The following is a 22739-nucleotide window of genomic DNA, read 5'->3' as shown; positions in this document are numbered from 1 at the left end:
TACTCCATGTGGTAATAAATGAATCACTTCACGCTCACTCAACCTTTTGTGGTCAATGCTTTTATGAGACTGAACCGCTGTCTGCATTTTCATTCATATAGAGTGAACTAGGGTTCAATTGGATTGACTTAAAAAAATAAGAACCCTCAACTAAAAAAAGTGTTTAATAAACATATGTACTTTAAGTTTAATGAAATGGATTCGGTTACTTTAATTGTACACATTTATTTGTTGTGTTTTCTGAACACTGCTTCAACTAAAAAGAGTATTTTATTTTAATACTACTCAAATTAATTGTGTGGAATCTCTGTCCTTGACTGAATTCAGTTTATTTAACTAATTTTTTTTTTTTGAGTGTGAGGAAACCGTGCTGACTACTGCGCCACCACACCGCCCACCTTAAGAATCGTCTCTTTTTATTGCCCTTCAGCTCTGTCTTGAATTTATTTTATTTCTGAGTATTACACTTAATATTTTCGCGAAATAGATCACCAGAAAATTACATACTGCCTGTAGAGTATCAAGTTAAACAAGTACCTGTGCCGGCACGTCGCTGGCTTCTTCCTGCAGATGTTCAGTTTCTCGTTCGCGGTCAGAAACGGCCACCCGTGCGGAAAACGGCCAGCTATAAAGAGCGCCCCGTTTCCTGAAAATTACGCAAATGGCTTTTTGTTGTTGTTCTTTCTCTCTCTCTGTGTGTATGGTGTATTGCCCCATGATGGATGGATTTCGTGTGGCAGTTTGGAAAACTGTTTGAACCGCAACGGCCCCTAAGAGAAGTTTACTTAAGTGCAAGCGAGCGAACGAAGGAAACGTTTCGTTTATTTCCTCGTTTCTTTTCTTCTGTGTCACTTTTTTTTTTTTTGTATATCGGCTTGTGGAAGGGCAACCATGGCGCACCTTAGTCTTCCTTAGCCAAAGAAACACACGGATCAACAAACATACCAGTCGCACCAACATCCCATTAGAACAGCAGGCATGAGAAAAGCGCTATATACATGTAATTAATTAATTAATTAATTAATAATAATAATAATAATAATAATAATAATAATAATAATAATAATTATTATTATTATTATTATTATTATTATTATTATTACTGGGAGTTCCGCGCCCTGCTCGCTTCACTCGCCAACTCCTGGCGGCGCCATGTCGCGGATACGAGCGTCGGGGCGCCCATCCGTTTGAGAAAGCCGTTGTGTTTCAAGAGACAGAATGTAGAACAGAATGCGGGGCGCGAGAAGAAGACGGTTTGGTCCTTAGTTATTATAGATAGAAAATCAGTTACATGAGTATTTCACTACAACAGTCTATTTTAAATACCAATAACTAATAAAACATAGTAAAAAGTAAAAATGTAAAACGTATGTAAAAAATTAAATTACATTAACGCCTCGTCAAAAACAATATTATGAATTATTTTATCTTCTAAGTTACATTCTATAAACGTTGCTTTTTTGTATTTCTGTTCGCATATTGTTCGGGATGTTTTTCTCTTTCTCGTTTACAGATTCTCGTTTTTTTCATTTTTATTAAATGCAGCTCTTTTTTGCTCATTTTCTTTCGACTTTCATTATCAGCTCTTGCCGTTGCTTTTCTGTCGCGATCTAAAAGTTGACGTTCTTGAAACGATAATGTGCTTTTCTGCCTTGCCATTATAACCGACTGTAGCGCTGACAGTGTCACGTGGTGGGACGGAGAGAGAATGTGTGCAGTAAGAGTAATGATTGGGCGAGCGGTGTGGAGGGGAGTGGTCGAGGCTGAATAACGGTCACGACGGAAAACAATTTAATAATAATAATAATAACTAGCCGACGCCCGCCGTAGCATACGGCGGTGTAAGAATAGGGACAGAAAACTGTGAGAAAGGAATTCAGAAATCAAGAAGAAATAAATACTTCTTGAAAGACGTAGTGTGCATGTAGAATTTCCGGCCAAGCAGGATTACATGTGAATGTGATAAATAAATCAGGCTTTCCGAATTTACATACTATATTACGTACTTAATATGATCATTTTGCCTACACGTACGTTGTTATTTTCACCGTTTGCTTGCAGTGCGTCTGATAGTCCTTTGTATTTTTCCACGCGCAGATCTTGTTGATGTAAACTGAGATAGTTGAGACGCGCGCCCTCTGTTTTAACATACACATCTACGACGTACTGTTGGAATAGTTTGCCGCTGGACTGCAAAATACTAAATGTATTCCTCATTGCTAATCTGTATGCGTAAAATTGGCATTGAGTAAGCCTTATTCGCTTGGCGGTTCTTTTATCGGGAACATGTTGTAAATCTTTGTGCCAGCCAATGTCTTCGTAAGGGAATAAAAGTGGGTAAACCATAGGATCGCAATTCGTATTGAGCGTGGAAATCTGTTTACAGGAGTTGCCTATGGGATAGATGCAAATGTCCCTTTCGGCATGCGTTTCGCCATCTTCTCCGACAAAAATCGCTGCAATGTCGGGGTATTGTATCGTCGTAAATCCTGCCCAGGGTTTTCCTTGAAAACCATTCGTACAGATGCTGTTGGATTGGACTGAGCGATTTCATGCATGTGTTTGTATGATTTACCGAAGGGGTTGATGGTTCTGAGCATGGAATCTTGCTGGAGAAGTACATTTTCGCTGCATGTAGAGTTTGCTTTATTTTGTAAGCGTACTTTAGTAGCTTGCGCTGTGTCAGAAACATACAACTGTCCATATTCTGGAGAGGTAGAAGTGTTAGCGTATAGTGGAGAGATTTGGTGATAAATTTGCCCGTATATTTTAAAACAGTATGGTCCGTAGCCAGAAGGTTGAATTATCTGTGCACCCATGGAAGCAAAAACTAGAGAAGAGTTATATTCTGAAATGTGTTCACGATAATATAAAGATTATAAAGTTCGCGGATGACACGACGGTGGTCGGACTCATCTCGGGCAAGGAGGGTGAGCTAGCATACAGGGACGAGGTGGAGCGACTGTCAGAGTGGTGCACAGTCAATAACCTGCTCCTCAACACCAAAAAAAAACAAAGGAGCTTGTTATTGACTTTAGGAAAAATAAAACTGACATCCAGCCACTCATCATTGGCGGGGCCTGTGTGGAGAGGGTCCCGGTGTTCAGGTTTCTGGGTATGGAGCTGGAGGATGACCTGACCTGGAGCGCCAACACCAAGGAGCTGCTAAAGAAGGTGCAGCAGAGACTGTCTTTTCTGAGAATTCTCAAAGAACCACCTCCCAAAAAATCTACTCCTTGCTTTTTATCACTGTTCCATCGAGAGTGTGCTCACGTACGGACTGTGTGTGTGGTATGGCAGCTGCACTTCCTCAGAAAAGAAAGCGCTCCACGGGGTCGTCAGGACAGCGGAGAGAACAATTGGTTGTACCCTCCCCACTCTGGAACAAATCTACACCTCCCGAAGCCGCAAAAAAGTAATAGGCGGAGTGGTGGCTCTGAGGCTAGGGATCTGCACTAGCAATCGGAAGGTTGCCGGTTCGAATCCCGTAAATGCCAATAGGGACTCTGCTCTGTTGGGCCCTTCAGCAAGGTCCTTAACCTGCAATTGCTGAGCGCTTTGAGTAGTAAGAAAAGCGCTATATAAATGCAAAGAATTATTATTATTATTAAAAAAGTAATAGACATTTCACAGGACTCATCACATCCCGGTCATTGCCTCTTCCAGCTTTTGCCATCGGACAAGAGATACAGAGCAATGAAAACAGGAGAAACCGCCTTAAAAACAGCTTTTATCCGAAAGCAATCATGGCCCTGAACTCAGAATAAAACTGCTCCATATTATTCTATCCATCCATTTTCCAACCCGCTGAATCCGAACACAGGGTCACGGGGGTCTGCTGGAGCCAATCCCAGCCAACACAGGGCACAAGGCAGGGAACCAATCCTGGGCAGGGTGCCAACCCACCGCAGGACACACACACCCACACCCACACACCAAGCACACACTAGGGCCAATTTAGAACCACCAATCCACCTAACCTGCATGTCTTTGGACTGTGGGAGGAAACCGGAGCGCCCGGAGGAAACCCACGCAGACACGGGGAGAACATGCAAACTCCACGCAGGGTGGACCCGCATATTATTCTACCAATGTGCAATACAGACCTTAAGTCAACCAGTGCAATTTGTATATTTATGACTATTCGGTTTGTTGTTATTTTCTCTCTTCTTGTCTCTTTGTCTTTTTAACTCTTATTCCTCACACTGAGGCGATTGCACCTTCAATTTCGTTGTTCCTTTGTAAAAGTGACAATGACGATAAAGATCTATCTATCTATCTATCTATCTATCTATCTATCTATCTATCTATCTATCTATCTATCTATCTATCTATCTATCTATCTATTATATAGAGACTTTCATATCTATCTATCTATCTATCTATCTATCTATCTATCTATCTATCTATCTATCTATCTATCTATCTATCTATCTATTATATAGTGACTTTCATATCTATCTATCTATCTATCTATCTATCTATCTATCTATCTATCTATCTATCTATCTATCTATCTATCTATCTATTATATAGTGACTTTCATATCTATCTATCTATCTATCTATCTATCTATCTATCTATCTATCTATCTATCTATCTATCTATCTATCTATCTATTATATAGTGCCTTTCATATCTATCTATCTATCTATCTATCTATCTATCTATCTATCTATCTATCTATCTATCTATCTATCTATCTATCTATCTATCTATCTATCTATCTATTATATAATGCCTTTCATATCTATCTATTATATAGTGACTTTCATATCTATCTATCTATCTAGCTATCTATTATATAGTGACTTTCATATCTATCTATCTATCTATCTATCTATCTATCTATCTATCTATCTATCTATCTATCTATCTATCTATCTATCTATCTATCTATTATATAGTGCCTTTCATATCTATCTATCTATCTATCTATCTATCTATCTATCTATCTATCTATCTATCTATCTATCTATCTATCTATTATATAGTGCCTTTCATATCTATCTATCTATCTATCTATCTATCTATCTATCTATCTATCTATCTATCTATCTATCTATCTATCTATCTATCTATCTATTATATAGAGACTTTCATATCTATCTATCTATCTATCTATCTATCTATCTATCTATCTATCTATCTATCTATCTATCTATCTATCTATCTATCTATCTATCTATTATATAATGCCTTTCATATCTATCTATTATATAGTGACTTTTATATCTATCTATCTATCTATCTATCTATCTATCTATCTATCTATCTATCTATCTATCTATCTATCTATCTATCTATCTATTATATAGTGACTTTTATATCTATCTATCTATCTATCTATCTATCTATCTATCTATCTATCTATCTATCTATCTATCTATCTATCTATCTATCTATCTATCTATCTATCTATCTATCTATTATATAGTGACTTTCATATCTATCTATCTATCTATCTATCTATCTATCTATCTATCTATCTATCTATCTATCTATCTATCTATCTATCTATCTATCTATCTATTATATAGAGACTTTCATATCTATCTATCTATCTATCTATCTATCTATCTATCTATCTATCTATCTATCTATCTATCTATCTATCTATCTATCTATCTATCTATCTATTATATAGTGACTTTCATATCTATCTATCTATCTATCTATCTATCTATCTATCTATCTATCTATCTATCTATCTATCTATCTATCTATCTATTATATAGTGACTTTCATATCTATCTATCTATCTATCTATCTATCTATCTATCTATCTATCTATCTATCTATTATATAGTGACTTTCATATCTATCTATCTATCTATCTATCTATCTATCTATCTATCTATCTATCTATCTATCTATCTATCTATCTATCTATCTATCTATTATATAGAGACTTTCATATCTATCTATCTATCTATCTATCTATCTATCTATCTATCTATCTATCTATCTATCTATCTATCTATCTATTATATAGTGACTTTCATATCTATCTATCTATCTATCTATCTATCTATCTATCTATCTATCTATCTATCTATCTATCTATCTATCTATCTATCTATTATATAGTGACTTTCATATCTATCTATCTATCTATCTATCTATCTATCTATCTATCTATCTATCTATCTATCTATCTATCTATCTATCTATCTATCTATCTATCTATCTATTATATAGTGACTTTCATATCTATCTATCTATCTATCTATCTATCTATCTATCTATCTATCTATCTATCTATCTATCTATCTATCTATTATATAGTGACTTTCATATCTATCTATCTATCTATCTATCTATCTATCTATCTATCTATCTATCTATCTATCTATCTATCTATTATATAGTGACTTTCATATCTATCTATCTATCTATCTATCTATCTATCTATCTATCTATCTATCTATCTATCTATCTATCTATTATATAGTGACTTTCATATCTATCTATCTATCTATCTATCTATCTATCTATCTATCTATCTATCTATCTATCTATCTATCTATCTATCTATCTATCTATCTATCTATCATTTTTATCTTCTGATGTTTACTGTGTAAGAAGCTGTTGTAAAGACACAGGTGGCTCCTGCAAAGGCGGTAAAGCTACTTTATCGTTGAGGCAGCACCTCGAGTACTTGTTGGATGTATGACACTCGGCAGGTCAGTATAGTGCATGACATGGAAGAGGACGAATAGGAATCGAGAAATGCCGTGTGGGCTGGACCGGTTTTGAAGTGGAAGCAGGACGAACCAGAAGAGAAATATATATAAGAGATAATGGGCGGCACGGTGCCGCAGTGGACAGTGGTTCACTTCCCGGGTCCTCCTTGCGTGGAGTTTGCATGTTCTCCCCGTGTCTACGTGGGTTTCCTCCGGGCGCTCCGGTTTCCTCCCACAGTCCAAAGACATGCAGGTTAGGTGCATTGGCGATTCTACATTGTCCCTAATGTGTGCTTGGTGTGTGGGTGTGTGTGCACGTGCTCTGCCCGGGGTTTGTTTCCTGTTTTGCGCCCTGTGTTGGCTGGGATTGGCTCCAGCAGACCCCGTGACCATGTAGTTAGGATATAGCGGGTTGGATAATGGATGGATGGAATTGGAGAGGCCGTTAAGTTTAAATCTGCTGTTCTGCACAAAACACGTAGAAAATATTCCCAGAGAAGGAAACTCTACAGTGTAATTAAAATTTCTCTTGGATGAATGAAAGCCAAATAGCTCAATGCCAAGTTTGATGATCAGCAAGGACCATCTTCTAATTAGGAAACTTATTGGATGGAAAACCTGCAGCCACTGCGGACCCATATGATTCTGTATTGGAATCATACAGAAAAGAAATTTATAGCACAGACAAGTGCACAAATTTATTTTATGTTATCATTATTAGTTATTTTTTTTTACTTTTCATGATGACGGGTGGAGCTCTGGACTGCCTCCCCAGCCCGCACGTCCCTGAGGCTTACAATTTTCTTGAAGTGTTTCCCTGACATGAACTCTACATTATACACTAGCTGTGCTACCCATTCAAGTCAGGTTGAAATCATTGTAGCCAACGTGGACCTCCGCATTTACACTTGCAACGCACCTTCTATTGGAATGTGTTTTCTAATGCAGGTAGTGTACAAAAGTCTGCGCACGCTGCCTGTTGCTTCATCACATTCACAGGTTAGGCGTGAGCATGCGCACGCGTTATTTCTATATCTGACACGCAGAGACGCTGTACTTCCAGGGGTCTGCATGTTGCCGCATTTGCTTAGTTGTTTGTTGACTCTGTGTGCGTGTGTTTAATGTTATTAGAGACTAGGGGGCTCTGCCCCCGGGTTCGGTTAACTGGATATACATCCACCCATCCATTATCCAATCCGCTATATCCTAACACAGGGTCACGGGGGTCTGCAGGAGCCAATCCAAGCCAACACAAGGTAAGGCATGAAAAAAACCCCGGAGAGGGTACCAGCCCACCGCATGGCACACACACACACACACACCAAGCACGCACTAGGGACAATTTAGAATCGCCACCGGAGTGCCCGGAGGAAACCCACGTAGACACGGGGAGAACATGCAAACTCCACACAGGAATCCCGGGTCTACTGCGAGACAGTAGCGCTACCCACTGCGCCACTGTGCCTCCCCACTGGATATACAATTTAAGGAAATTGTTATTTTCATGGAAATTGTCACAAATGCATTATTTTCATTTTTTCTTTAAAACTTCACTAAAAACAGTATTTAGAATGAACTTTTCTTCAAGTTCGCATTGAATTTTGATTCCGTGTTTGGACTTTCATCATGACAACGCAACGTATAATTGCCCGTGAGTGAATTTAGTTTCTTTTTTTCTAATAAATAAAACTACTTTTTCGAATGTGTGTCCCTGCTCTTTCTTCTTCGCTTAGTCATTGACTTGTCATCTAGAACGTATAAAATTATTGTCCTGATAAAATTTATAAGAGCTGAGAGCGCATAAGTGTGTCTGACAGAAGCTTTCACACGACTAAGAGGTTAGATGACCGTGGTCTTGTTTGAAAATGGTTGAAAGCATGGCGTGACTTGAAAGAATCTCATGTTAAAAGTCTCTGTGTCGCTGGACTTCGTTCCAAAAAGTCTCTCAAAAAGTCACGCCTCGACCCAAGATTTTTTTTATTATAATAGAGAATAGAGATATAACATTTTTTCTGCAAGTAATGAGACAGATCTTAACGATGTTTTACTAACGTGGTCAGGCAACCCTTTATGTCAAAGTGTGTTCAGTTTAACGTTTAAAACTGTATAAAGTACGTTCAGAAACGTTGTTTCTTTATTAATATACAAGTGCTTCTAGAAAACGGACTTGGCAATGGCTGTTTAAACAGTAATTCCTCCAACTCTGTACCGTGCTAACGCCTTTGCCAACAACAGCGAGAGGACAGGAGCAGGCGCTGATACAGAACATTGCGACGGGTGGCATCGTAGCACCACACTACTTCAGGTGGGATGGAACCAGTGGGAGTTTTTTTTTTTTTTTACGGTGGGTGGGGTGCCAGTTGTGCCACCAACCCCCAGGTTTTCCCCTGCTGGTTGGAGGGTCCACCCGCTCTTTTTAAATTTCTGCCGCCATCTACTGACCTTTTAGGGTATTACCTGTTTTTAGCATTCTGTGGGCTTTGATTTTTGTGAGTTATTTTACGTTTTTGCATTTATAAAGTTTCAGAAACCACACACACATTTATCTGCGAACAAATATTTAGTTTTACAAAGCCATTGCAGCGAATTCTTCCTTTGCAATGTTCAGCAATTGATGGAGTCATTCTACATTAATTCTGGTCTGCTTTATCCTTCTTATCGGGGAATTAGGATTTGGTGCCACATACACACCTGTTTGTCGCATGCACTGTTTAGCATGTAATGCATCAAGTTTTTCATTTGTAATACACCATCTGGTGGAATGGCAAATGCAAGGCATAAGTCTCTGTTATATGCCATTTGGTATGGGATTCGTTAAAGCAGTGTAAATGTTTGTGATGCCTTTCTTTTAGACCAAATGAAGTTTCTCCAATGGTGTCTTTAATTAGTTGTATTAGTGAAGTATAGCAGTGGATGGACGAGAACTACTTGTCTTTAAACACCGATAAAGCAGAGATGTTAATTATTGGAAGGAATGACGCTGATCACAATGATATTTGTCATCATTTAACTCAGTTGGAATCCCCATTAATTTTACTGAATCTGCCCGCAGTCTAGGAGTTATCTTTGACTCTAGCATGTCATTTAAAGAGCACATTACAAAGTTGTCCAAAATTATGTTTCTTCCATCTTAAAAATGTTGGGAAAATAAGGCGCTTTCTAAACAAACAGGATTCTGAGAAATTAAGTCATGCATTTATCTCTAGTAGGACTGACTACTGCAATGCGGTTTTCACTGGATGTTCAAACTGTTCTTTATACAGCCTCCAGTTAATCCAAAATGCGGCTGCAACAATTATTACAAGAACAAGAAAATACGAACACATAACTCCAGTTCTTAAATCCTTACACTGGCTCCCGGTTAAGTTTAGGGCAGATTTCAAAATCCTCCTTTTAACATATAAAGCATTAAATGGCCGAGGTCCGGCTTACTTATCTGAGCTTATCATGACTTACAAACCTGAGTGCACATTAAGATCTCAAGATGCCGGTCTGCTTATGATTCCAAGGATTAATAAAATAACAGTGGGGGGTCGAGCTTTTAGTTACAGGGCCCCTAAACTGTGGAATGGTCTGCCTGCTACTATAAGAGATGCCCCTTCGGTCTCAGCTTTCAAATGTCACTACTTCAGTTTAGCACACCCTGACTAGAGCTGCTGATTAACTGTACAGACTGTGTCTCTGTTGTTAGTCATTCGCACTGAAACATAAGTAACATGATCGTTATAATTTGTTACTAACCCTCACCTATTCTGTTTCTCTTCTCGATACTCGAATGTGGCACTTGGTGCCACGGCCCACCTGCCAAGTTGTTTTGCCTGCCTAAGGTAAAGTCATCTCTGATGGAGGATTGGAGGAATTGTCGGTTTAGAGGTGTCCTTTCATCGGATTAGCGCTATATCAGCTGTGGAATGGACAAATGGGGGAGGCAGCTTGATGAATGAGGTGTCCAGGACTCTGAACAAATCCAAATCCTTTTCTGTGAGATCATCTACTGTTGAATTCTGCTCTGTACTTTTAATATTCCTATTGCACTATTATACTGTATTGAGGATTACTTGTGTCCTGTTCTGTGTATTTTTCTTTTTTTGACACCCACTGCACACTCTTCGTACCTGGAAAGGGGTCTCTCTTTGAACTGCGTTTTCCCAAGGTTTCTTCCATTTTTTCCCTAGAAGGGTTTTGAGTCAAGGCTGGGGGGCTATCATAAAACAGGGCCTGTTAAAGCCCATTGCGGCACTCCTTGTGCGATTTTGTCAGTCAGTCATTCTCATCCATCCATTCTCCAACCCGCTATATCCTAACACACAGGGTCACGGGGGTCTGCTGGAGCCAATCCCATTCAGCACAGGGTGCAAGGCAGGAACAAATCCCGGGCAGGGCACCAGCCCACCACAGTGTGTGATTTTGTGCTATAGAAAAATAAATTGTATTGTATCTGCTGGAATGACAGAGACATAACAACTGGATGGACACGCAAATGACTAGCTGCATTATCAGTCAAAGAGGGGTTGAAATCCAAGTAATCGTCATAGACCTCAGTGTTAATGCTTGCAGTGCACCATGTAATGCACATGTCTCTGTTATATGCCATTTGGTACTGGATTTGTAAAAGCAGTGGTAATGTTAGTGATGCACCGCCTGTAGGAATGACAGAAACATAGCAACTGGATGGACGCACACATACACAGACACTCACACACATTTATCATTTTATAATGGTGGATCAGGCTTGTTCAATCTTGGAAAGACTGAAGAAATTTTAAAGAAAGAAGCAGGAAAAGAAGACATTGTAAAGATATGTTTCAAGTTCATACCAAAAAGATAAAATCAAACTTTTGCATACAGTCGTGGCCAAAAGTTTGGAGAATGACCCAAGTATTGGTTTTCATAAAGCCTGCTGCTTCAGTGTTTTTAGATCTTCTTGTCAGATGTTTCTGTGGTCTACTGAAGTAGAATTACAAGAATGTCATAAGTTTCAAAGGCTTTTATTGACAATGACATTAAGAGTCAATATTTACAGTGTTGGCCCTTCTTTCTTTCTCAGTTCTCCCTGGCAGGCTGTTAATCAATGTCTGGGCCCAATCCTGACTGATGGCAGCAGCCCATTCTTGCCTAATCAATGCTTGGAGGTCATCAGAATTGGTGGGTTTTTGTTTGTCCACCCGCCTCTTGAGGATTGACCACAAGTTCTCAATGGCATTAAGGTCTGGGGAGTTTCCTGGCCATGGACCCCAAATTTTGATGTTTTGTTCCCCAAGGCACTTAGTTCTCACTTTTGCCTTATGGCCCGGTGCTCCATCATGCTGGATTGTTCATTGTTGGTCACCAAACTGTTCTTGGATGGTTGGGAGAAGTTGCTCTAGGAGGATGTTTTGGTCCCAATCTTTATTCATGGCTGGCAAAATTGTGAGTGAGCCCACTTCCTTGGCTGACATGAATGGTCTCAGGACGCTTTACTGTTGGCATGACACAGGACTGATGGTAGCGCCACTCACCTTTTCTTCTCTGGATGCCCCAAACAATCAGAAAGGGGATTCATCAGAGAAAATGACTTGACCCCAGCAGTCCTCAGCAGTCCAATTCCTGTATCTTTTGCAGAATCTCAGTCTGTCCCTGATGTTTCTCTTGGCTGCCCTTCTTGACACCCATCAGGCCATCCTCCAAAAGTCTTCACCTCACTCACCCCTGCCTGCTGCCATTCCTGAGTAAGCTCTGCACTGGTGGTGCCCGCAGCTGAATCAACTTTAGGAGAAGGTCCTGGCACTTGCTGGACTTTCTTGGGCGCCCTGGAGCCTTCTTCACCTCTCTATTGTAACTCAATCAGCATGACAGAGTGATCTCCAGCCTGGTCCTCGTCGGCACTCTCACCCGTGTTAACGAAGAGGATCACTGAGATGATGTCAGCAGGTCCTTTGGTGGCAGGGCTGAAATGTTTTTTTTTTTTTTTGGGGATTTAAATTCATCTTGATGGTAAAGAGTGATTCTGCATTAATGAATTAAAAGTTATCTGATCACTCTTCATAACGTTCTGGAGTAGATGCAAATTGCCATCATAAAAACTGAGGCAGCAAACTTTGTGAAAATTAATATTTGTGTCATTCTTAAAACTTTTGGCCACGACTGTAAGCCTAATCAAAATCTGCAAATCAAAGTTTCAAACGACAAATTTCTTCTTCTTCTTTCGGTTGCTCCCGTTAGAGGTCGCCACAGCAGATCATCTTCTTCCATATCTTTCTGTCCTTTCCATCTTGTTCTGTCACCCCCATCACCTGCATGTTCTCTCTCACCACAACCTTCGCTTAGATCTTCTTCTTTTCCTCTTACCTGGCAGCTCTATCCTTAGCACCCTTCTCCCAATATACTTATCATCTCTCCTCTGCACATGTCCAAACCAACGCAATCTCACCTCTCTGATTTTGTCTCCCAACCGTCCACCTTGAGCTGACCCTCTAATGTCCTCATTTCTAATCCTGTCCATCCTCATCACACCCAATGCCAATCTTAGCATCTTTAACTCTGCCACCTTCAGCTCTGTCTCCTGCTTTCTGGTCAGTGCCACCATCTCCAGCCCATATAACATAGCTGGTTTCACTATCGTCCTGTAGACCTTCCGTTTCACTCTTGCTGATATCCGTTTGTCACAAATCACTCCTGACACTCTTCTCCACCCATTCCACCCTGCCTGCACTCTTTTTCACTTTTCTTCCACAATCCCCATTACTCTGTACTGTTGATCCCAAGTATTTAAACTCCTCCACCTTCACCAACTCTACTCCTTCCATCCTCACCATTCCACTGACCTCCCTCTCATTCACACACATGTATTCTGTCTTGGTAGACCTACTGACCTTCATTCCTTTCCTCTCCTCCTCATATCTCCACCTCTCCAGGGTCTCCTCAACCTGCTCCCTACTATCGCTACAGATCACAATGTCATCAGCAAACATCACAGTCCATGGGGACTCCTGTCTAATCTCATCTGTCAGCCTGTCCATCACCACTGCAAATAAGAAAGGGCTCAGAGAAATCCAGAAAAAACACTAATAAAGAAGTCGTAAGGAGAACACCCTGAACACTGTCGTGTCAATGGCGTCAAAGGTCGAGCAGAACATGGAGGAGGACTGCCATAGAAACAGGTGAGATAGAATGGCTAAACCAAACAGCATGGTCTAGTGACAAAAAATAACTTTCAACTGTTGAACAGTAACAGAAGGAAAATAATCAGTCAGTCATTATCCAACCTGCTATATCCTAACTACAGGGTCACAGGGGTCTGCTGGAGCCAATCCAAGCCAACGCTGGGCGCAAGGCAGGAACAAACCACACACACACTAGGGACAATTTAAGATCAGTAATGCACAGAACCTGCATGTCTTTGGACTGTGGGAGGAAACCCACACAGACACGGGGAGAACATGCAAACTCCACGCAGGGAGGACCTGGGAAGCCAACCCAGGTCTTCTTACTGCGAGGCAGCAGCGCTACCACTGCGCCACCATGCCGGCCTAGATTAGATTATCCATCTATCCATCCATTATCCAACCCGCTATATCCTAACTACAGGGTCACAGGGGTTTGCTGGAGCCAATCCCAGCCAACGCTGGGCGCAAGGCAGGAACAAACCACACACACACTAGGGACAATTTAAGATCAGTAATGCACAGAACCTGCATGTCTTTGGACTGTGGGAGGAAACCCACACAGACACGGGGAGAACATGCAAACTCCACGCAGGGAGGACCTGGGAAGCCAACCCAGGTCTTCTTACTGCGAGGCAGCAGCGCTACCACTGCGCCACCATGCCGGCCTAGATTAGATTATCCATCTATCCATCCATTATCCAACCCGCTATATCCTAACTACAGGGTCACAGGGGTTTGCTGGAGCCAATCCCAGCCAACGCTGGGCGCAAGGCAGGAACAAACCACACACACACTAGGGACAATTTAAGATCAGTAATGCACAGAACCTGCATGTCTTTGGACTGTGGGAGGAAACCCACACAGACACGGGGAAAACATGCAAACTCCACGCAGGGAGGACCTGGGAAGCCAACCCAGGTCTTCTTACTGCGAGGCAGCAGCGCTACCACTGCGCCACCATGCCGGCCTAGATTAGATTATCCATCTATCCATCCATTATCCAACCCGCTATATCCTAACTACAGGGTCACAGGGGTTTGCTGGAGCCAATCCCAGCCAACGCTGGGCGCAAGGCAGGAACAAACCACACACACACTAGGGACAATTTAAGATCAGTAATGCACAGAACCTGCATGTCTTTGGACTGTGGGAGGAAACCCACACAGACACGGGGGAGAACATGCAAACTCCACGCAGGGAGGACCTGGGAAGCCAACCCAGGTCTTCTTACTGCGAGGCAGCAGCGCTACCACTGCGCCACCATGCCGGCCTAGATTAGATTATCCATCTATCCATCCATTATCCAACCCGCTATATCCTAACTACAGGGTCACAGGGGTTTGCTGGAGCCAATCCCAGCCAACGCTGGGCGCAAGGCAGGAACAAACCACACACACACTAGGGACAATTTAAGATCAGTAATGCACAGAACCTGCATGTCTTTGGACTGTGGGAGGAAACCCACACAGACACGGGGAAAACATGCAAACTCCACGCAGGGAGGACCTGGGAAGCCAACCCAGGTCTTCTTACTGCGAGGCAGCAGCGCTACCACTGCGCCACCATGCCGGCCTAGATTAGATTATCCATCTATCCATCCATTATCCAACCCGCTATATCCTAACTACAGGGTCACAGGGGTTTGCTGGAGCCAATCCCAGCCAACACAGGGCTCAAGGCAGGAAACAGCCCACCACAGGACACACACACACACACACACACACATCCCAAGCACACACTAGGGACAATTTAGGATTGCCAATGCACTTAACCTGCATGTCTTTGGACTGTGGGAGGAAACCCACGCAGACACGGGGAGAACATGCAAACTCCATGCAGGGAGGACCCTGTCGTAGAGCTCCCATCAAAGTACAGGGGGATATTTTCCGTACGTCGCTTAAAACATCTGAGATCAGATGCATCATCTTGGATGAGTTAATGTCGGTGACACTCATCCATGATAAGTCAGTTTTTCAAACACAGCCGCGTATTAGATTAGTCGAGCTGGATCTAATCATCCGAGACGAATGCGTGCGCCCGCGCTGAGTGAAAGGTCCATATATATTGAGTCAAGAAAACACGATCAGCAAGTCTTTGATAGGCTGAAACAAAATGACGAAAGAACGGGCGCATTTTTTTTTTTCACACAAGCGGTGCAAGCCCTTTTATTCGAAGGACATGAAGAATTTCAAGATTTAATATGCACAAGGGGTAACACTGCAAAAGCAGCCCAAACCAGAAAAGACGGCTGGCAAAAAGTGGCCGACAAATTAAACGGTAAGTTGTGTGCATTGTTCTGCGTGGGTTTCCTCCGGGCGCTCCGGTTTCCTCCCACAGTCCAAAGACATGCAGGTTAGGTGGATTGGTGATTCTACATTGGCCCTAGTGTGTGCTTGGTGTGTGGGTGTGTTTGTGTGTGTCCTGCGGTGGGTTGGCACCCTGCCCTGGATTGATTCCTGCCTTGTACCCTGTGTTGGCTGGGATTGGCTCCAGCAGACCCCCGTGACCCTGTGTTCAGATTCAGCGGGTTGGAAAATGGATGGATGGATGGATGATAGTGTGCATTGTATTTACTGAAAGCAGCGTTTCATTTCCTATGTGTCAGATTAATTATTATTTAATATGTCATAATTCCTGATCAAACGTGAGCACAAGGAGAACACGGGAACAGGTTAAAGTACAAGAATATACTTCAAACTGGTAAATATTGGTATATAACTATTTAAAGAATTGTTGACATAAAGAATCATATATAATGTAAAGAACATTAATTTTAAAGCTAATAAGAAGGCAGACATGCAAAAAAACAAGTGGAGGTCCACGCAGTCCAGACCTAACCCCTGCAGAAGAGTTGGCTCTCCAGCAAAATGCCCATCGCCCTGTTTCTGAGGGCATTCCAGGGGGAAGCTCCTCCTCAGAACCAGTGGCAGGATGCAGTGGTCACTTCATTTCAGGTAAAGGATGGTCATTGCATATATTTGTCCTCCATGTGTGCTATAGGTATGTTCCATATAGCCCTCTTTTTTTTTGTTGGGTCAGTTGCAGAGAATGTCATATCCCTTGAACCTGTGTCTGACCAACGAGATATTGACGAAGGTCGAATATTTGATGAAGACACTGTGTCTGATTATTCATCAGGAGGAGACGTACATTTTCCAAATCAAACTCCACTCTGATCAGTCCCATGTGCCCCAATCACATTTGGAAATCCTGGTAATGAGAATGTTAGGCTGATTGTGAGATTCTTTACAGAACTGTGGGTGTTTTTACCTGTGTGTTACCTACCTGCAATGGCATGAAACGCCTCTTTTATTGTCTGCACACGCAGGTGTCCAGGAAACACTATGAAAACCCGAAGGAAATATTTCAGAGCCAAACAGACTTTATGAATTGCCTGGCAGACTGCACTTTAGATTTTCCGCATCGCCTACAGTATATAAAAAATGTGCCGCTTGCAAAAAACCTCAAAGCAATGCATACTGTCTGTGTGGTTGTGAGAGCCCGACTTCGCCGAGTTTGACTTCGAATATACAGAGCTAATAAATCTTTGAGGTTCAATATTCCCCCTCGGCTAAAGCGGTATCTTTTGAAAAGAATTTCCTCCAGGAGCAATAAAGGATCTTGCCGATCACGCAAAACCCTCTCTATATGAAATTCTCTTCTTATAATTTGCGTACCGATATCAATTGGTCGCTCATTCATGTACGGTGAAGTCATGACTGGATGAATTCCACGCATGGACACTGAATAAGTGTGTGAGCTAATCCTTGTTTACGTAGAACAAGCCTGCTCCGAGCAGGTCTGAGGATTAGGATGTGCTGCTGTGACAACACTTCCAGCAAGAGTTTCGAAAAACCAACAGATCCAGGATCAGGCCAAATCGTCAACAATTACATCCGGCTAAGCGAGTAATCCACGTGCGAAGAATACCCCCCAGTTTTTTTTTTTTTTAATTTTATTTATTAATTTTATTGTAATCATTCCATACAAATAGATCAATTTATAACAAAAAAAATAAATATTGAAGACAAATCAAACCCCACCCCTGAGAAGGAGAGCTTAGCCAAAGCAGAATTGCTTAGGGCTTTTTAATAAGGCAACAATAAACAAAAGAAAGGAAGAAATATATATAGGTAAATAAAAAAAGGAGAAGGGAATTAAATGCGGTAATAGTTATTTCTCTTATTCTAAAATAATATTGATCAGATCCTGCCAGGTTTTAAAAAAATTCTGTACAGATCCTCTAACTGAGAATTTGATTTTTTTCAATTTCAAATAATATAAAACATCAGGTTTCCCACTGACTTATCAGAGGAGAGTTAGGATTCTTCCAATTTAACAGAATAAGTCTGCGTGCCACAAGTGTAGTGAATGCGATCACCGTTTGCTTGTCCTTCTCCACTTCAAGTCCGTCTGGAAGAACACCGAACACAGCTGTTAATGGGTTAGGAGGGATTGTGACCCCAAGGCTGTCTGAAAGGCACTTAAAAATTTTGTTCCAAAATGATGTTAGTTTGGTGCAGGCCCAGAACATGTGACCCAGTGAGGCAGGAGCTTGATTGCAGCATTCGCAGGTTGGATCTCGTCCTGGAAACATTTTGGACAGTTTTAAGCGAGACAGATGAGCTCGATATACAGTGCATCCAGAAAGTATTCACAGCGCATCACTTTTTCCACCTTTTCTTATGTTACAGCCTTATTCCAAAATGGATTAAATTCATTTTTTTCCTCAGAATTCTACACACAACACCCCATAATGACAACGTGAAAAAAGTTTACTTGAGGTTTTTGCAAATTTATTAAAAATAAAAAAACTGAGAAATCCCATGTCCATAAGTATTCACAGCCTTTGCTCAATACTTTGTCGATGCACCTTTGGCAGCAATTACAGCCTCAAGTCTTGTTGAATATGATGCCACAAGCTTGGCACACCTATCCTTGGCCAGTTTCGCCCATTCCTCTTTGCAGCACCTCTCAAGCTCCATCAGGCTGGATGGGAAGCGTCGGTGCACAGCCATTTTAAGATCTCTCCAGAGATGTTCAATCAGATTCAAGTCTGGGTTCTGGCTGGGCCACTCAAGGACATTCACAGAGTTGTCCTGAAGCCACTCCTTTGATATCTTGGCTGTGTGCTTAGGGTCGTTGTCCTGCTGAAAGATGAACCGTCACCCCAGTCTGAGGTCAAGAGCGCTCTGGAGCAGGTTTTCATCCAGGATGTCTCTGTACATTGCTGCAATCATCTTTCCCTTTATCCTGACTAGTCTCCCAGTCCCTGCAGCTGAAAAACATCCCCACAGCATGATGCTGCCACCACCATGCTTCACTGTAGGGATGGTGCCAGGTTTCCTCCAAACGTGACGCCTGGCATTCACACCAAAGAGTTCAATCTTTGTCTCATCAGACCAGAGAATTTTCTTTCTCATGGTCTGAGAGTCCTTCAGGTGGCTTTTGACAAACTCCAGGCAGGCTGCCATGTGCCTTTTACTAAGGAGTGGCTTCCATCTGGGCACTCTACCATACAGGCCTGATTGGTGGATTGCTGCAGAGATGGTTGTCTTTCTGGAAAGTTCTCCTCTCTCCACAGAGGACCTCTGACAGAGTGACCATCAGGTTCTTGGTCACCTCCCTGACTAAGGCCCTTCTCCCCCGATCGCTCAGTTTAGATGGCCGGCCAGCTCTAGGAAGAGTCCTGGTGATTTTGAACTTCTTCCACTTACAGATGATGGAGGCCACTGTGCTCATTGGGACCTTCAAAGCAGCAGAAATTTTTCTGTAACCTTCCCCAGATTTGTGCCTCGAGACAATCCTGTCTCAGAGGTCTACAGACAATTCCTTTGACTTCATGCTTGGGTTGTGCTCTGACATGAACTGTCAACTGTGGGACCTTATATAGACAGGTGTGTGCCTTTCCAAATCATGTTCAGTCAACTGAATTTACCACAGGTGGACTCCAATGAAGCTGCAGAAACATCTCAAGGATGATCAGGGGAAACAGGATGCGCCTGAGCTCAGTTTTGAGCTTAATGGCAAAGGCTGTGAATACTTATGTACATGTGCTTTCTCAACTTTTTTATTTTTAATAAATTTACAAAAACCTCAAGTAAACTTTTTTCACATTGTCATTATGGGGTGTTGTGTGCAGAATTCTGAGGAAAAAAATGAATTTAATCCATTGTGGAATAAGGCTGTAACATAACAAAATGTGGAAAAAGTGATGCGCTGGGAATACTTTCCGGATGCACCGTATAATTTTTAGTTGAATAATTGTATGCTTTGCGCATATGGAGCGCGAGTGAATTCTCTGCTTTGCTGCCTTCCACTCCTTTTCTGATATATTGATTAAGAGATCTTCTTCCCAATGTCCTCTTGGGTCTTTGAAACGTAGGGACTCTAATTAAAGATTTTATATAATGCGGAAATGCCCCCCAGTTTTAAATAAATAATTACTGCGCTCGCGGCTTGGCGAGGGGGCGTGGTGGTTGTGTGGCTGAAGCGGGTCTCAGGGCGATTTGCGTGTTTCTCACCTAAGTGCACAGGTGGGAGACCGCCCGTATCCGTGATTGTTCCTGGGGCTGCTGATTTGCTACAGCTGCCATGCCCTCTTGATATACAGAAGTGCGAGTTGGCTAGGAAGAAAAAATGAGAGAACGAGAATGAACGGAGGTTGCAGGAGAAAGCAGGAAGTGCAGAGAGAAAGTCGGTGCGGGAGGGCGAGTGCAGGCTCACATGCAGCTGTACAGGAAGCCTGAGTGTTGGGCCGACACCCAGGGTGTAGTAGTAGTAGTGGTGGTGGTCGACCCCGCCGAGTGATCATGTAGCGGGAGTGATCAGTGGTGAAGGGCAGATGACTCTCCGCGTAAGGCCGCGGGAGTCGGGACTTAGATCTCTCCAGCGTGAGAGCCCTGGTCGTTGGGGAATCCCAAGTCACTGTTTGGCGGGGCCTACCGTAGCCAGGGATCGGTAAGGCGAACCGAACAGTTGGACAGTGGAGAGAAGGCCAGCTGCTGAGAGGGCGACTCTCCTGTTGCAGGACCCAGATGGGTGAAGCAGGGGAGCCGCCAGAGGAAAGGAGACACCGGGCTCGTTGTTAAAAAAAGGAAAGCTTCCTGCATTATTTTAACCTCGTTGTTTTTTAGAAGAGATTTTTCTAATGGATTTTAACCTCCCAGTTTTACGGTTTGTTTTATGGATTATTTATTTAATGACTTTTGGAAGCACTGCACTTATTTATTTGGACATTGTTTTGTTGTCGTTTTTAAATAAAAGCACTTGACAATTTTGCACCATCCTCTTGCTATGTTGTTGCCTCACTGCTTAGCTCATCAGTAACATTACTGACAGTGGCGGGTTCAAGGGCTCCCGGAGGGCAGATGGGAGCATGGAGTCGAACCTGCATCGTCACAGACCCGGGAAGTGAACCCAGGTCTCAGAAGGAAAATAATGATCTACAAAATGAATCCTGTAAGGTAGAAAAATCCAGAAAGAACACCAAGGTTACAGAAAATGAAATGAAAATAAAACAAGCATGCCAGGCCTAACTTGGCGTTGTTATCCAAATCAAAACTAGCCAGAAACGCCAAGTCCTGCTCGAGCTGGAACTGGATTTTTAAGAATGTTCATCTTCTGCTTCTTCTCAAACTCCTTCCACTAATGTTTCCCCACCTTTAGCAGATCACTTTTTTGTGTGGTGAAATCTTACCATCAAAGGAGGCCTTCAGGCTGTGCAGAAGGAATGGTGAATCCATCACTCACACGTTTCCCAGAGATCCATTTCCCCGTAATGCAGATGTTTCGTTTTAACCCCACAGTTCACAAATCCTCCTCCCCTAAGTTGTGATGACCACCTCTCTGGTGCGCTCCGTAATAACCCGGCTACCCAAATCTGATGATGCAGCAGACACAGGTTGGTGTGGTGTATTCTCACCTCTAAATGTTAGAGGTGCCATTTTATGTCAAAGCAGCCACCATAGTAGTCGGCAGGATCAAATGTTTGGTTACACAGGATTCCAAAGAACAAGAGAGAAAGGACAAAGAATAAGAGACATCTCAATGAGCTTTTAATGGACATACCGTTATTAGGCAGAGTTGTGTCATTCGCTAACCACTAGAATCAGAATTCCATCTCAGACTTTTTGGGGTTGAATATCATTATTTACAATATAGTTCATATATTAAATTGTTACTTTGATACAGCTAATATCTCTGTTATTTATAGAATATTCTGTGTATTTACAATATAAATTACTAGAGTCTGTATGTTAAAATAAATAAATAAAATACAACAGTCATATTTCTATAGTTTCCGAAGAAGCACCAACTGCCCCCCCCCCCCCTGCACTCCCCCACCCCATCAGGTTGAGGCGGAAGATTCAGTGGGAGAAGTGTGTGTGTGTGTGGGGGGGGGGTTCTTCAGTCTTTGTGGTTGTGCACAGAGTTTGTTAATGGGGGTGGGGGAGGGGCTCTTAGGGTTAAGGCTGTAAACTATCAGGCGCTACACCACCGTCCCACTCGGCGAGCTACCGTTCTGTGTAGTCAACGTCTGTGGAGAGACAGAGAAGAATAAATGCAATTAGTGTGAATAAAAACACCACCCACAATGGAAATCACCGAGAGGTACGGAGGAGAGTCTTTAAATGTTCAGCGTTGGTTTGTCTTCGTCTTCACCCTGCAATGGAATGAATACTCACGTGGGGCTGCTGACGCTCTTTCTCTGGAAATGCGGACTTTTGAGGACGCCTCTCCCTAGGATGCCATAATAATACACCTTTATACTGTCTTAGGTTTTTTTAAAATGATATAAATGTTTAGCAGCAGTTTATCATTTCTTCTTCTTCTTCTTTCAGCTGCTCCCGTTAGGGGTCGTCACAGCAGAACATCTTTTTCCATCTCTTCCTGTCCTCGTCATCTT

The 22739-nt window shown here is 42.1% G+C and overlaps 3 protein-coding genes across 3 annotated transcripts in view; all 3 read right to left on the bottom strand.

Annotated features, from left to right (window-relative positions):
* Positions 1-641, bottom strand: part of si:ch1073-429i10.1 (delta(14)-sterol reductase TM7SF2) — a 73356-nt gene extending 72715 nt beyond the window's left edge. Inside the window, exon 1 of the mRNA XM_028793082.2 lies at positions 538-641. The gene's annotated coding sequence lies outside the window, so the exon portion shown is untranslated. The remainder of the gene's footprint in view (positions 1-537) is intronic.
* The window catches only part of sympk (symplekin), a 581858-nt gene that overhangs the window by 193116 nt on the left and 366003 nt on the right, over positions 1-22739 (bottom strand). The window lies entirely within an intron of this gene.
* Positions 21867-22739, bottom strand: part of zmp:0000000529 (WD repeat-containing protein 20) — a 56317-nt gene continuing 55444 nt past the window's right edge. The window contains exon 4 of the mRNA XM_028790956.2: positions 21867-22370. Within this exon, the coding sequence (XP_028646789.1) occupies positions 22323-22370 (48 nt within the window). The 3' untranslated portion in view covers positions 21867-22322. The remainder of the gene's footprint in view (positions 22371-22739) is intronic.

The sequence above is a fragment of the Erpetoichthys calabaricus genome, chromosome 1, assembly GCF_900747795.2.
Source record: "Erpetoichthys calabaricus chromosome 1, fErpCal1.3, whole genome shotgun sequence".
Lineage (NCBI taxonomy): Eukaryota > Metazoa > Chordata > Cladistia > Polypteriformes > Polypteridae > Erpetoichthys > Erpetoichthys calabaricus.
This window is presented reverse-complemented; position numbering and strand designations above follow the sequence as displayed.